We start from the raw sequence: 14,510 nt of genomic DNA on the forward strand, positions 1-14,510 counted from the left end.
GGAGTGCAGTGCTGGGATCATGGTTTGCTGCAGTCTTGATCTCCTACCTCAGCTCCCCACGTAGCTAGGACAACAGGCATGCACCACCACACCTGGCTAATTTTTACTTATTAGTAGAGACAGCATCTCACAATGTTGTGCAGGCAGGTTTTGAACTCCTGGACTCAAGTGATCCTCCCATCTTGGCCTCCCAAAGTTCTAGGATTACAGGCTTGAGCCACCATACCCAGCCTTGCTTTCAAGTTCAGCTCCTTAAATAGTAACTTTTGCTGGGTGAGAAATGCAAATTCAAACAAAGTAAAAGGAGTTAAAAGCTGACTTGCTTCTTACAGAGAGCTCACCAGTAGAACTAATGTTACTGAATTTCTGAAACTTCTGGCTTTCAAAGTTAACTTTCCTAAGTTTTATTTAGTTTAGTAACTATGAAATACATGTTTAATGGTAAATAAATAAATAAATAAAAAGTGAGGATTATGAAATAAAAATGAACAAAAAGGAAAACTTAACAAATGTCCCTTAGGCTGTTACATGATCGTAATGAAAAAGTAAGTATGCTTGGAATTTTTAGGGTGCTGGCAGGGCTAACATTAACAAACATATTGAAAAGTTAAATGTTTATATGTACACACTAAAAGTAAGATTTGGTTTTTATTTAAACTTACTAAATCAGCCAGTATTTATGGAGAAAGTAATAGAATTTAAGAAATCATTTACCCTTTGAATATTTCACCCTTTTCAAATTAATAAAATTAAGCTCTTAACAGAGTTGTTTTGGTTTTAGAATCAGAAATCCTTTGTTGATTTGTTTTTTTTAGGAGGGAAGTTGTCAAACTGATTTTTCTGGCTTTTTCCATTTTAATAACAATGACTTACAGTTTTATCATTCATCAAGTCTTTCTTTCATCTCCAAAAGATCATGAGGATAATTTGAGTGAACGATGCCATCTGGAATAGTAATAGTATCTTCTAAATTTGATGACAACTTTCTACAAGTCAGTAACCACTACTTTTCAATGTGAAGTAGAAATAATGTTCCGCTGCCTTGTCATTGAGGCTCTTATTAGGTTGTTTGGAAAGATTCACCCTGGAATTGCTCTTTGTAGGCTATTTCAGAGTACATTGTATTTATAGGGGTTAGTCTACTAATTTTCTACTGGATAGATTAATGGTAAGAAGTAGTTTTCAGTAAAGTTCTGTGGCTTAAAGTATTCTTGGGTAAAGTCTGCATTTCTAATGATAAAGCTTCAGAGAATATAATTTTAGATACTATCACAGAGTGACACTGTAGTCCACGGTATATATTTATTTTTTTCAGAACGTGGTGTGGTATGGGAAGAAACTATTATTTTGCTTCCTGATAATGTCCACTATGTCTTTCTTTCGGCTACTATTCCAAATGCCCGACAGTTTGCTGAATGGATTTGCCATTTACATAAACAGGTATTTTTTCTTCCTTTTTTGATGTCTTCAATATTCAAAATGTTAGAGATCGGCCTTGCTCTACTCTCCCTATGCTTTTTTTCTGATGTTGTCCAAAATAAACATTTTAATGTTAAACTACTTCTCAAATCAAGCAGCTTATCAAAATTAACTGACTGGCTTTTTAGAAATGTTGATTTCTGAGCCCCATCTCAAACCCACTATATCTAAATCTCAGGGAACAGCTCTCCAATTTTCAAAATTTCCTAGGTTGATCCTGATGATCTGCCAGGTTTAGAAACTACTGCATTTACTCAGTTATCCATGAGTACACAGAATTTCCCCTAATGTCTTGGTGCCAGGAAAAGCTAGACATCTCTTAAGCATTTGATTTGATTTTTCTCATGTAAATACAAACTTTTTACTGACTGTTTCTGTTTTGCCTTTCTAGTCTGATTTTGGCATCTGTATAGGCTTGTAACAGGCATTTGAATTTATTCTTGCTTTCATTTTTCTGCCCTTAATTTTCTTTTACACTGATACTCTCATGAACTTATCTGTTTATAAGGTCTCTCATAGTGTTTTTGTAACATTGCCCCATATCGCTTCTGTAGGATAGAAACCCAGTGGATCTTGAGGAGCTAGATCAACCTACTGCTTCAGGTTTTGAAGAGCCTAGGTGGGGCAGAAAAGTTCCATTTTACCTGACGAATCCTTTTTATCACCATACCCCTCCTCCATAGAAAAATAAACATCTTTCAGTAATTATAGCATCCCAGGGCTTGGTAATGGGTAATTGATGCTCAGATCATGTATTTGGCTGTGGTTAGTGAATGAGTAAGTTGGGAAGATGGTAGTATAATTTCATAAACCTAATTTTTCCACATTTTTCTCGTACCTGAGTTTTAGTGAATTTTTTTGAAGTGTTTTCTTTTTGAAATGTTGAATTTACTACTTTATTTTCTTAAGATTTTTTAGGTTGGAGTAAGATACAGTTTTATTTTGTAGAAACAAAATTTTGTATGTTTAATTATTTCTTTCTTTTTACAGCCTTGTCATGTAATTTACACAGATTATCGGCCCACTCCATTGCAACACTACATTTTTCCAGCAGGGGGAGATGGCCTGCATCTTGTGGTTGATGAAAATGTAAGAGAGTAGTTGTCCTTTTAAAATCTGTAATGTCATGGTTTATTGTTAATACCTTTTAAAAAAATTTTTTAAATTAGAGAAGACTGTCAGGCATCCATTTGTTTGTCTTAGTTTTAATCAATCAATCTTGATTTTTTGTGTGTGTTTGTTATTTGAGGCTAGTGTTTTTCTTTTGCATGAATCAGATTTCCCTCCTTTCCCAGTATTTAAAATTGCCTAGAGAAGAGGGGCTCTGGACATGTTTCAGATATCTTATATTTTGCTTTTCTCCATTTTTTTGCTGCTTCTTTTTCACCTTTTAATAGCTCTTACCACAGATCATGTTTGAACTATATTAGTGGCTTTCATTATTACACCAAATTATTTTTACTTGAGGAAGCCTTATGTATGAAAAATGTTTGAATTATGATTAAGTATTAGTGAAGTTACACAGAAAAAACTTGTGATTCCAGGGTGACTTCAGAGAAGATAATTTTAATACTGCAATGCAAGTGCTTCGAGATGCAGGTGATTTGGCCAAAGGAGACCAGAAAGGGCGGAAAGGAGGAACAAAAGGTAATTTGGAACTTTGTTTCCAAAGAATTTTACATGTAAATTGTATATTCAGATTACTCTGACATTTTTTGTCTTAGTTTTTTTCTCAACAAGTTATGTAAAGATCTAGATGGTATATGATAAAATTGGATAAATATTAATCTTTTTTGTATGACATTAAGTATAATTTACATGCTATAGAATTCACCCACCTAAAGTATATAATTCAGTAGTCTTTAGTATGCTTACAGAATTGTGCAGCCATCACCACTGTCTAGTTCCAAAACATTTTCATGAACCCAAAAAGAAACCCTGTTACACATTAACAGTTATTCTCCATTTTCCCCCAATCTTTCCCTTCTCACCCTCCAGACGTAGCTAATTACTAGCCTGTTTTTCATCTCTGTGGCTTTGCCTTGTCTCTACATTTCATATGTTTGGAGTGACTGGCTCCTTTCACTTAATGTAATGTTTTCAGGGTTTGTTCATTTTATTATTTTATTTTATTTTATTTTTTTGAGAACTGAGTCTCACTGTGTCACCTAGGCTGCAGTGCAATGGTGCAATCTTGGCTCACTGTACCCTCCACCTCCTAGGTTCAAGTGATTCTCCTGCCTCAGGCTCCCAAGTAGCTGGGAATATAGGCCTGTCTACCACTACACCCGGATAATTTTTTATTTTTAGTGGAGATGGGGTTTCACCGTGTTGGCCGGGCAGGTCTAGAACTCCTTACCTGAAATGATCTGCCCACCTTGGCCTCCCAAGTAATGGGATTATAGGCATGAGCCACTACGCCTGGCTGGTTCATTCATTTTATGCTATATATACCCATTCCTTTTCATGGTTAAATAACATTCCATTGTATAGATACACTACATTTTGTTTCTCCATTCATCATTGGATGGACTTTTGGGTTGTTTCCAGTTTTAGACTGTTAGGAATGCTGCCATAAACATTGATGCATGTACTATTTAATACTAGCTTTTGTGTGAACAGGTGTTTTCTTCTGGATATATACCTAGGAGTGGCATTGCTGGGCCATATGGAAAGTCTATGTTTAACCTTTTGAGGAACTGCCAAAGTATTTTCCAAAGTGGCTATACCATTTTACATTCCCGTTAGGAATGTATGAGGGTTCTGTTTTCTCTATATCCTTTGTATCACCATATTCTTCCTCCATAGAAACAGAGGCATCTTTCTGTAATTACAGCATCCCTGGGCGAGATAATGGTTAATTGAAACTCAGATTGTGTATTTTGCCCTGATTTCCCGATTGGAAAGATAGTAGTATAATTTGATAGACCAAATTTTTTCATATATAATTTTTCCACAATACTTAGTATTATATGTCTGTCTGATTATAGTCATCCTATCAGATGTGAAGTGGTATCTTAATGTCATTTCAATTTACATTTCCCTGGTGGCTAATGATGTTGAACATTTTTTCATGTCCTTATTGGCCATTTGTATATCCTTTCTCTATCTTAAAATTATGTTGTTTTATTTTTGTTGTTGACTTATGATAGTTCTTTACATATTCTGGATATTGAACTCTTATCAGATAGATGATTTGCAGATATCTCCCCCCATTCTGTTTGGGGTTGTCTTTTTAGTTTATTGATGGTGTCCATGAAATCACAGAATTTTTTCACTTTGATGAAGTCCAGTTCATGGATTTTTTTTCTTATGTTGGTTATGCTTTTGTTGTCGTATCTAAAGAATTCTTTGTCTAACCCAAGATCATGAAGATTTATTCCTATATTTTCTTTTAAAAGTTTTATAGTTTTAGCTTTTAAATTTAGATCTGTGATCTATTTTGAGTTAATTTTGGTATGTTGTTTACTCTTTTTGCAGGACCATCAAATGTGTTCAAAATTGTGAAGATGATTATGGAAAGAAATTTCCAACCTGTGATTATTTTCAGTTTTAGTAAGAAAGATTGTGAGGCCTACGCACTTCAAATGACCAAATTAGATTTCAACACAGGTACTACATCATTTTGGTATCATTTTAATGTTATGTGAAAATGAGTATAAAATATATTTCTAGTAATATTTTTATCTGTTATATATTACTAGGATATGCCATTCACCTTACACTTACAGCAGTACTCAGTACATTTGTAAAAGCTTCAAAGGCCCTTGACTTACACTTTTTTTTCTTTCTTCACCTTTTATTGAAAGATATGAGTACATTGTTCTTTTTAAAATTCAGAGAACCCTATGAAAAATATTAGAATCATGCTTTCTTATACTTTGTTACTTGTAAACTCAGTTATTGTGGTTCTCTATTTGACCACTTACAGGTAGGTCTCATAGCTTTGTTAGACTACCTTCTATATAGAAAATACCATGCTTTGTTCTCACTGAAGTCTAAAGGCAGACCTTCTAGCAAATTGGTAAATTATCGGTAACTTCTTGCAAATTGGTAAATTATTCCTGTACACTAATTGCAAAAGTAATTCACTTAAAGTCACACAGTTAAGATGGTAGCACAACCTGGCTGTCTTAGTCTGTTTCATGTTTCTGTGGCAGAATAGCTGAGACTAGGTGTATTAGTTCGTTTTTCTGCTGCTGATAAAGACATACCTGAGACTGTGCAGTTTACAAAGAAAAGAGGTTATTAATGGACTCACACGGTTCCACTTGGCTGGGGATGCCTCACAATCATGGTGGAAGGCAAGGAGGAGCAAGTCACATCTTACTGTGTGGCAGAAGGCAAAGAGAGAGAGCTTGTGCAGGAGAACTCCCATTTTTAAAAGCATCAGATCTTGTGAGAGTTAATTGTGACTATCATGAGAGCAGCACAGGAAAGACACGCCCCCGTGATTCAGTCATCTCCCACCACCTCCCTCCCACAACACATGGGAATCATGGGAGCTACAAGATGAGTTTTGGGTGGGCACACAGAGCCAAACCATATCACTAGGTAATTTATGAAAGGCAGAAATTTATTTCTTATAGTTCAAGAGGCTGGAAATCCAAGGTGAGGGACCCACCACATCTAGTGAGGACCTTTTTGTCATGGAATCCCATAGGTGAAGACAGTAAGGCAAGAGAGCATGAAAGAGCAAAGAGTGGGAGAAGGGGGCTGAACTCATCTTTTTATCAGGAACCCATACCAGTGATAACTAACCCACTTCTTTGATAAAGGCATTAATCCATTCATGAGGGCTCTGTCTTTTAAAAGCCCTACCTCTCAACACTGTTGTATTGTGGATTAAGGGGTCAGCACATTAACTTTAGGGGGACATATTCAAACCACACCACTGCCCAAGAATTGCAGTGTGCTGAATACCAACCTGATTGTCTTTCAACTCTTGCTTTTTACATATGTAATTCAGTACAGTGAAAAGTAAATAATATCTTAAGTCATCCAAATTTAAATTTCAGTTGTATTGTTTTCTTTATCAAGGCAGGTTTTGTTCATTTTATCTGTGCATTTTAAAGCTAATTCCTACTTTTCCATGAGTAAAAGTAAAAATGACAGGTAGCCAACATAGTCTCCTAAAGCCAATAATATTTTATTTATTTATTTTTTTTTGATGGAATTGTTCTGCTCATAAATGTTTTCTCTTACCTACCAGTGCCAAATAAACTTAAAAGTTGCAGGATTGCATACTGATTAATATAACAGATATTTATTCAATTTAACAAATATTTATTCAGTACCTATTGTTTGAAAGACACTGTACAAGAAGGCAGTGCAGTGGTTAAGAAAGAGCATGGGCTCTGGAATTGTTATTATCACAGTTAATAGAAGTGCTAATTATTAAAAACTAAGCTTCACTTTACTTAGTAGTAAACGTAGATAATAATAGTTCCTGTGTCCTGTAATTGTTAGACTTAAATGTTATATGTAAAGCACCAGTTGTGGTTATTTTTACTATTTTTGTAAGACAGTACTTTTTTTCATGAATTAAGTCTACTAGATATGTTTTGAAAGGCAGAGATTATATTGATTATGTTTTTATCTGCTTTCTCCTTGACCATCTTAAATGCCAGCTCTTTACTTTTGCTCTTTAAAGACATTTTCCCCCCGCCGAGACAGGGTATTGCCGGGACTGGAGTGTAGTGGTGCGATCATGGCTCATTGAAGCCTCAACCTCTTGGGCTCAAGTGGTCCTCCTGTCTCAGACTCTCAAGTAGCTGGGACTACAGCTGTGCACCACAATGCCCAGCTAATTTTTTTTGTATTTTTTGTAGAGACAGGGCTTCGCCATGTTGTCCAGGCTGTTCTCGAACTCCTGGCCTCAAGCCAGCCACCTGCCTTGGCCTCTCTAAGTGCTGGGATTATAAGTTTGAGCCACCATGCCTGGCCTTTAGTCTCTTATTCTTTGTAATGTGTGAAGTTTGGTATCACTGACTCATTTTGGTATTTCTGTAACCTTGAATTTTCTCCTAGATGAAGAAAAGAAGATGGTTGAAGAAGTATTCAGTAATGCAATTGATTGCTTATCCGATGAAGATAAAAAACTCCCTCAGGTGAGTTTCAGTTTTCAGTAGTTGCGTATATTCACTTTACATTGCTTGGTTTTATTACTCTATTGCACTTTTCACACACTGCAGCATATATGTTGTGATATGCATTTAAATGATACTTTGATTTATACTTTAAACTTCAAAAAGGCAAGATTGCTGCCTGAAGGAACTTTTCTCTGAGAGCTAGCATGGTGTGAAAATTACTGCTGGTGTTCTCAATATTATAGAATTTTTAATGCTAGTTTTAAGTCATTGACTTTTTTAATTCGTAAGGCTACCACATAAAATAAGAGAGAACACTTAATAAAAATCATGTGTTTAGTACGGAATTTAACACCCTGCTTTAGGCTTTAATCCATTGTATTTTTGCTTTGACTGTTGAAATTGCCCGAGAATTCTAAAACATGCTGATGCTTATGTGCCACTTCCAGAAATTCTAGTTTAATTGGTCTGATGCACATCCTGGACATCAGAATCTTTTAAAGGCTCTCCAGGTGATTCTCCCCTGCATCTAAAGCTGAGAAATACTGCTTTAGAGTGGTATGAAAGTTTTGTTGGGTGAAGGGAGATCATACTCTGCTTTACAGATAAATGCTTCGATTTGTAAGGGATTTTCCATAAGACTGTGGTAACATGTTTCTTGCTTTTTTTTTTTTTTAAATTGCATTTTAGGTTTTGGGGTACATGTGAAAAACATGAAAGGTTGTTGCATAGGTGCACACGTGGCAGTGTGGTTTGCTGCCTTCTTCCCCTTCACCTATATATGGCATTTCTCCCCATGCTATCCCTCCCCAACTCCCCACCCCGCTGCTGTCTCCCCCACTCCCCGCCAACAGACCCCAGTGTATAGTGCTCCTCTCCCTGTGTCCATGTGTTCTCATTGTTCAACACCCGCCTATGAGTGAGAACATGTGATGTTTGATTTTGTGTTCTTGTGTCAGTTTGCTGAGAATGATGGTTTCCAGGTTCATCCATGTCCCTACAAAGGTTGCGAACTCATCGTTTTTGATTGCTGCATAATATTCCATGGTGTATATGTGCCACATTTTTCCTGTCCATCGATGGGCATTTGGGTTGGTTCCAGGTCTTTGCTATTGTAAACTGTGCTGCAATGAACATTCGTGTGCATGTGTCCTTATAGTAGAACGATTTATAATCCTTTGGATATATGCCCAGTAATGGGATTGCTGGGTCAAATGGAATTTCTATTTCTAGGCCCTTGAGGAATCACCACACTGTCTTCCACAATGGTTGAACTAATTTACACTCCCACCAACAGTGTAAAAGTGTTCCTATTTCTCCACATCCTCTCCAGCATCTGTTGTCTCCAGATTTTTTAATGATCGCCATTCTAACTGGCATGAGATGGTATCTCAATGTAGTTTTGATTTGCATTTCTCTAATGACCAGTGATGATGAACACTTTTTCATATGTTTGTTGGCCTCCTGTATGTCTTCTTTTGTAAAGCATCTGTTCATATCCTTCTCCCGTTTTTGAATGGGCTTGTTTGTTTTTTTCTTGTAAATCTGTTTTAGCTCGTTGTAAATTCTGGATATCAGCCCTTTGTCAGACGAGTAGGCTGCAAAAATTTTTTCCCATTCTGTTGGTTGCCGATTCACTCTATTGACTGTTTCTTTTGCCGTGCAGAAGCTGTGGAGTTTGATTAGGTCCCATTTGTCTAGAGTTTGTAATGTATAAACTTTTTTGTAGTTTTCCTTCATGGCTGAATTATTAGTATCTAAGGGCTGAGCCATGACTTTATACATCTTTGTTACCATAGCACACTTCTAATAGTATTTAATGGCATTTGATAGATTGTTAGAGAAAAGAATTCTTCAATAATTGGTTTATTTTTAGATTAAGTACATATTCATGCCAAATCTGGGTTACAGTGATTTATTTTTTTGGAGTTTTAGTTGCCAGTATCTTTTCTACAGGCAAAAACTCTACCGCCATAGCATGTAATTTTTTTTGAAACAATGAAGTGATGCTGGAAAACTTAAGGCAGCAAAACATTTGTAAAGTATATTTACAATATGCCTTTCATATGAGCTAGGCTAGAATTATATTGAATTTAATAATCTGTGAGAATATAGGTTTGAGTTTTGCTTTATTCTGGAAAGACTGTTAAGTTTTTTTTAGAGAGAAAGCATTCTTTACTCATTTATTTTTCTTGATTAACATTTTAAAATTCCTTTTCTCATATCATAAAATCAGTGTTATTCCAAAATCGCAGGTAGAACATGTACTGCCTCTTCTGAAGAGGGGGATTGGTATTCACCATGGTGGTTTACTTCCTATTTTGAAAGAAACTATAGAAATTCTCTTTTCTGAAGGATTGATAAAGGTATGATTTTATTTTTATTTTTATGTCCCAAAATTGTATTAAACTTGATTTTGAACGTATAATAATTGTAGTATAACATCATATATAAAAATCAAGTTCATTATTTAATTTATTAAAAATCAAGTTCGTTGATTTTTATATATGATGTTAAAACTTGGAGTGTAGGTAAAAAAAATCATTTGTTTCCTTTCTTAAAGAATATAGTGGTAACACTATTGGATAGCACAGAGTGTTGCAAAAGGTGTATTTAATTACTAAATCTGGGGTTGATTTGATAAGTAAACTTCTTTCTACATACAGAATAAAAGGATTAGTTTAGAGAAGACAAGGAAATTGCTGGTTAGACTTAGGAAAGAGAGTTTTTAGAATATTGTAATTTAAACCAAAGAGCATTGATTTAATGTTTTTTAAATGATACTGATATCTATACTGAGAAACGGGATATTAAAAATGAGAAACAATATCGAAATGTAATCATGTGTTTATATATCATGCATGCTTTTTTTTTTTTTTTTTTTGAGGCAGAGTCTTGCTCTGTCACCTAGGCTGGAGTTCAGTGGCTCCTCTGCCTTCTGGGTTCAAGCAATTATTGTCCTGCCTCAGCCTCCCAAGTAGCTGGGACTACAGGATTTTATTTTTTTTATTTATTTTTATTTTTTAGTAGAGTTGGAGATTTCACCATGTTGGCCAGGCTAGTCTTGAAATCCTGACCTTAACTGATCCTCCCACCTCAGCCTCCCAAAGTGCTGGGATTACAGTCTCCCATGCCCAACCTCATACATTATTTTATGTTTACAAATTATTAAAATTTAAAAAACCATATGAGATTTATCATGAGAATCTCAGCAATAAGTAGTATATTTAAGATAAATGTATTTATCTTAAAGAACGTATTTGAAGTCATTTAGATTAAGAATTAGTCAATATTTATACCTAGATCCTGGTACGTCCCTTCTAGATTGTGTATTTTGCTGAGCCCCACATTTTTTTAAGAATCTTTTAAAAAATATACAAACAATACTTGCTCATTGTAAAATTCAAATAGAGTAATTGTATGTAAAGTAAAAAATGAAAGATCATCCCATCACTTACCAGAAATATCTACTAGTATACGTACAAATAATGCATTAGTCATTTTGTAAACAATAAAAAAAGTAATGCCTGTGTTATATAATTTCTTCGTGTCTGATCCTTCATTCTTTTTAATGAATGAATAGTATTCTATTAAAATGATGAACTAACATATTTTTACTTCTTTTCTAACAATGAGAATTTAGTACTTCAGTAACTCTATATGTATATCGTTTTGTGCCTAAACCATTATTTTTGTTGGTCTTAGAAGTTAATATAAAGAGTCACTGATTCTAGTATTCCTTAAGAAATCATCTAATACTGAAGTGGTCCTCAAAATCACTACATCATCAGTTGCAAAGGCCAGGAAATTTGTCTGTGTTTAGAAAAATATTCTAGTCTTGAAATCCTGACCTTAACTGATCCTCCCACCTCAGCCTCCCAAAGTGCTGGGATTACAGTCTACCATGCCCAGCCTCATACATTATTTTATGTTTACAAATTATTAAAATTTAAAAAATCATATGAGATTTATCTAAAGTTTTGTTCGTAAGACCAGTGTGTATTCTCTCTAGTTGCCACTCTTAGAATTTAAGAAAGTCTGTTTTCCCTGAATTAGCAAATTTCTGGGCTATGAGGGACATTAAATGTTAATTAATAATTTTATATATAAAATATGAAATATGTTTGAGAATAGCATATTGTTTGTTTTTTTTTGTAGGGTCTCATTAATAAATAATTTTAAAAATGAATAATACATTTACTTAAAAATTATAAAACTAGATTTTCAGCTTAAAATACATGTTTAATTATAAAATTACTTATTTACTTAGGCCTTATTTGCCACGGAGACCTTTGCTATGGGAATTAACATGCCAGCTAGAACTGTTTTATTTACAAATGCCCGCAAATTTGATGGGAAGGATTTCCGATGGGTAAGTAAAGCAATTCATATATCAAAATAATTGTTATCTTTGTTATACCACAGATAACTGGCTTACATAGTCTTTGAGTTTTTTTTTGAGTCAGAGTCTCACTCTGTCTTCCAGGCTGGAGTGCAATGGTGTGATTTTGGATCACTGCAACCTCCCCCTCCTGGGTTTAAGTGATTCTCCTGCCTCAGCCTCCCAAGTAGCTGGGACTACAGATGCACACCACCACACCCGGCTAATTTTTTGTATTTTTAGTAGAGATGGGGTTTCACCGTGCTAGCCAGGATGGTCTCGATCTCCTGACCTCGTGATCCACTTGCCTCAGCCTCCAAAGTGCTGGGATTACAGGTGTGAGCCACCGCACCTGACTGTCTTTGAGATTTTAAGTCCCATTACTTAAGAACTTGAACCTGAGCTAATACAAGTTGATCAAGGTTAAACCTTGAATCCTGGCCATTTGTGGTGGCTTATGCCTATAATCACAGCACTTTGGGAGGCTAAGGTGGGAGGATGAATTAAGGTCAGGAGTTTGAGACCAGCCTGGACAACATAGCAAGACCCCATCTCTACAAAAAATGCAAAAATCATCTGGGAGTGGTGATGTGCACCTGTAGTCCCAGCTAATTGAGAAGCTGAGGTGGAAGGATCATTTGAGCCCAGAAAGTCAAGGCTTCAGTGAGCCGTGATTGCACCACTGTACTCCAGCCTTGAGGATAGAGTGAGACCCTCTCTCTAAATAAATTAATTAATTGAACAAACCTCCATTCCCTTAAATTTTTATCCTAACTCCTTCACTCACACCTCCCCTCCACAAAAAAGAGATTCTTTTAAGTGAAGGAGTTTGATAATAGCAAGTTAAGTGTGCAAGTGATTTCTGAATGCTTTAAATCATTTTAAATACGTCTAGAGTTTTCGTTTCTTAACGTTTAAGGTATTTAAAGCACCACTACTACAGTAGATGTAGTTGCATCTATTTTGCCCTTCACATTTAAAAAAGAAGTTTTAACAGGTTTGCACACGTCTTTTCCAAAGCAGAAGGAGAGAGAGAAAGTTGGGAGCATAGATGAAACAGTGAACTGGGGTAAAAAGCAAATCCTTAATCCCAAGGCAAGTACCCCATTCAGTAAGCAGTTAACCAAACTTAAAATATGAATTTAGAACTCTGGTAGATATGTGAGATGCTGAAGTAGAAACAGCAAAAAGACAATCCAGACTTGTTTCCGTAGATAGATATGCAATAAAATGTTACGCTTATGCTGTAAACACTCTGAGAAGTATGTACAGCATAAAAAGTAGGTCAGTTGTAAATAAGGGAGTCAAAGAATGCTTCATAGAAAGGCAATCCTTAAAATAAGTAACAACAGCAGATGAGAATTTGCTAAGCAGGGAGTAGAACATTGGCACAGGTGAAAAGAAAGTGATGGAACAAAGATTTCTGGTTTGAATTTACATAGCCTGGCTTTAGGGAATTTGTAAGTAGTCCTTTATTTAACCTTTTATCTTTGAAATGGGTGATTCTCTCTGCTCGGAGAAGTTTCTGAAACTAATTACAAATCGTCAAAATGCTGAAAAGTATACTTGCTAAAACTGTAAATAAAGGCAAAACATTTTTCATGATGTGTTTTATTTTAACATGTTGGATGCTATACAAAAGAGAAATATAAATATTGTGCAGAAAATTTTACATAACCTTTATTTTTTATTTTTTGACGGAGTCTTGCTCTGTCGCCAGTCTGGAGTGCAGTGGCGCAGTCTCTGCTCACTGCCACCTCTGCCTCCTGGATTCAAGCGATTCCCCTGCCTCAGCCTCCTGAGTAGCTGGGACTACAGGTGCGCACCAGCATGCCTGGCTAATTTTTTGTATTTTAGTAGAGACAGGGTTTCACTGTGTTGGCCAGGGTGATCTCAATCTCCTGACCTCATGATCCGCCTGCCTTAGCCTCCCAAAGTGCTGGGATTACAGGCATGAGCCATCACGCCTGGCCTACGTAAACTTTTAAAGTTTTCTGTAACATGGCTTTTTTAAGTTGAATGAGGGCCAGTTATTCAAATACGATTTTTAATTGTAAACCAATTAAAGTTCTTCACATATTTTATATTTTAAACTATTGTACAGTTTTTAGTATTTCACAGTCTATTCGTTTAAAATTACTTAATTCTGTGGATAAAATTGATGCCATAAGAATATAAGTAACCAAGTCTTGTGACTTTACTTGTTCTTTGGTATCCCTTGTCCTTTGTAGGTGGTACGTGGATCTTGGGGTAAGGGTAAATGGATAACTGGACTTAAAACAGACTTTTCTCCATGCTTCAAGATCATAATTATGAAATTTTAAAATTATGATGTGTCACAATATAATGACGCCCTGGGCCCTATTGAGATTTTATTTGACTGCCTTTTTGAAACATTCTTTTTTGATTTTTATAGGAGTTGGGTTTTTTGGTAGTTGTCTTTTCTGATGTCTTTCTTGCTCCCAGGTTAGGAGGTCTGCTTTCGATGCTATGTAGCATCTTCTTGTAGCATAATTGTTCTCCCCTCTTCTTCTGGAACATGGGCAGCCTTCCCTGAGGAG

General features: G+C 35.6%; 1 protein-coding gene across 1 annotated transcript in view; it reads left to right on the forward strand.

Moving 5' to 3' along the window:
- Positions 1–14,510, forward strand: part of MTREX (Mtr4 exosome RNA helicase) — a 109,684-nt gene that overhangs the window by 30,488 nt on the left and 64,686 nt on the right. The window contains exons 8-14 of the mRNA XM_012457304.2: positions 1,316–1,440; positions 2,470–2,568; positions 3,024–3,126; positions 4,960–5,091; positions 7,510–7,589; positions 9,824–9,934; positions 11,839–11,940. Coding sequence (XP_012312727.1) covers positions 1,316–1,440; positions 2,470–2,568; positions 3,024–3,126; positions 4,960–5,091; positions 7,510–7,589; positions 9,824–9,934; positions 11,839–11,940 — 752 coding nt within the window. The remainder of the gene's footprint in view (positions 1–1,315; positions 1,441–2,469; positions 2,569–3,023; positions 3,127–4,959; positions 5,092–7,509; positions 7,590–9,823; positions 9,935–11,838; positions 11,941–14,510) is intronic.

This window comes from Aotus nancymaae, unplaced genomic scaffold, assembly GCF_030222135.1.
Source record: "Aotus nancymaae isolate 86718 unplaced genomic scaffold, 86718_ANA_hifiasm-v0.15.2.pri h1tg000014l, whole genome shotgun sequence".
NCBI lineage: Eukaryota > Metazoa > Chordata > Mammalia > Primates > Aotidae > Aotus > Aotus nancymaae.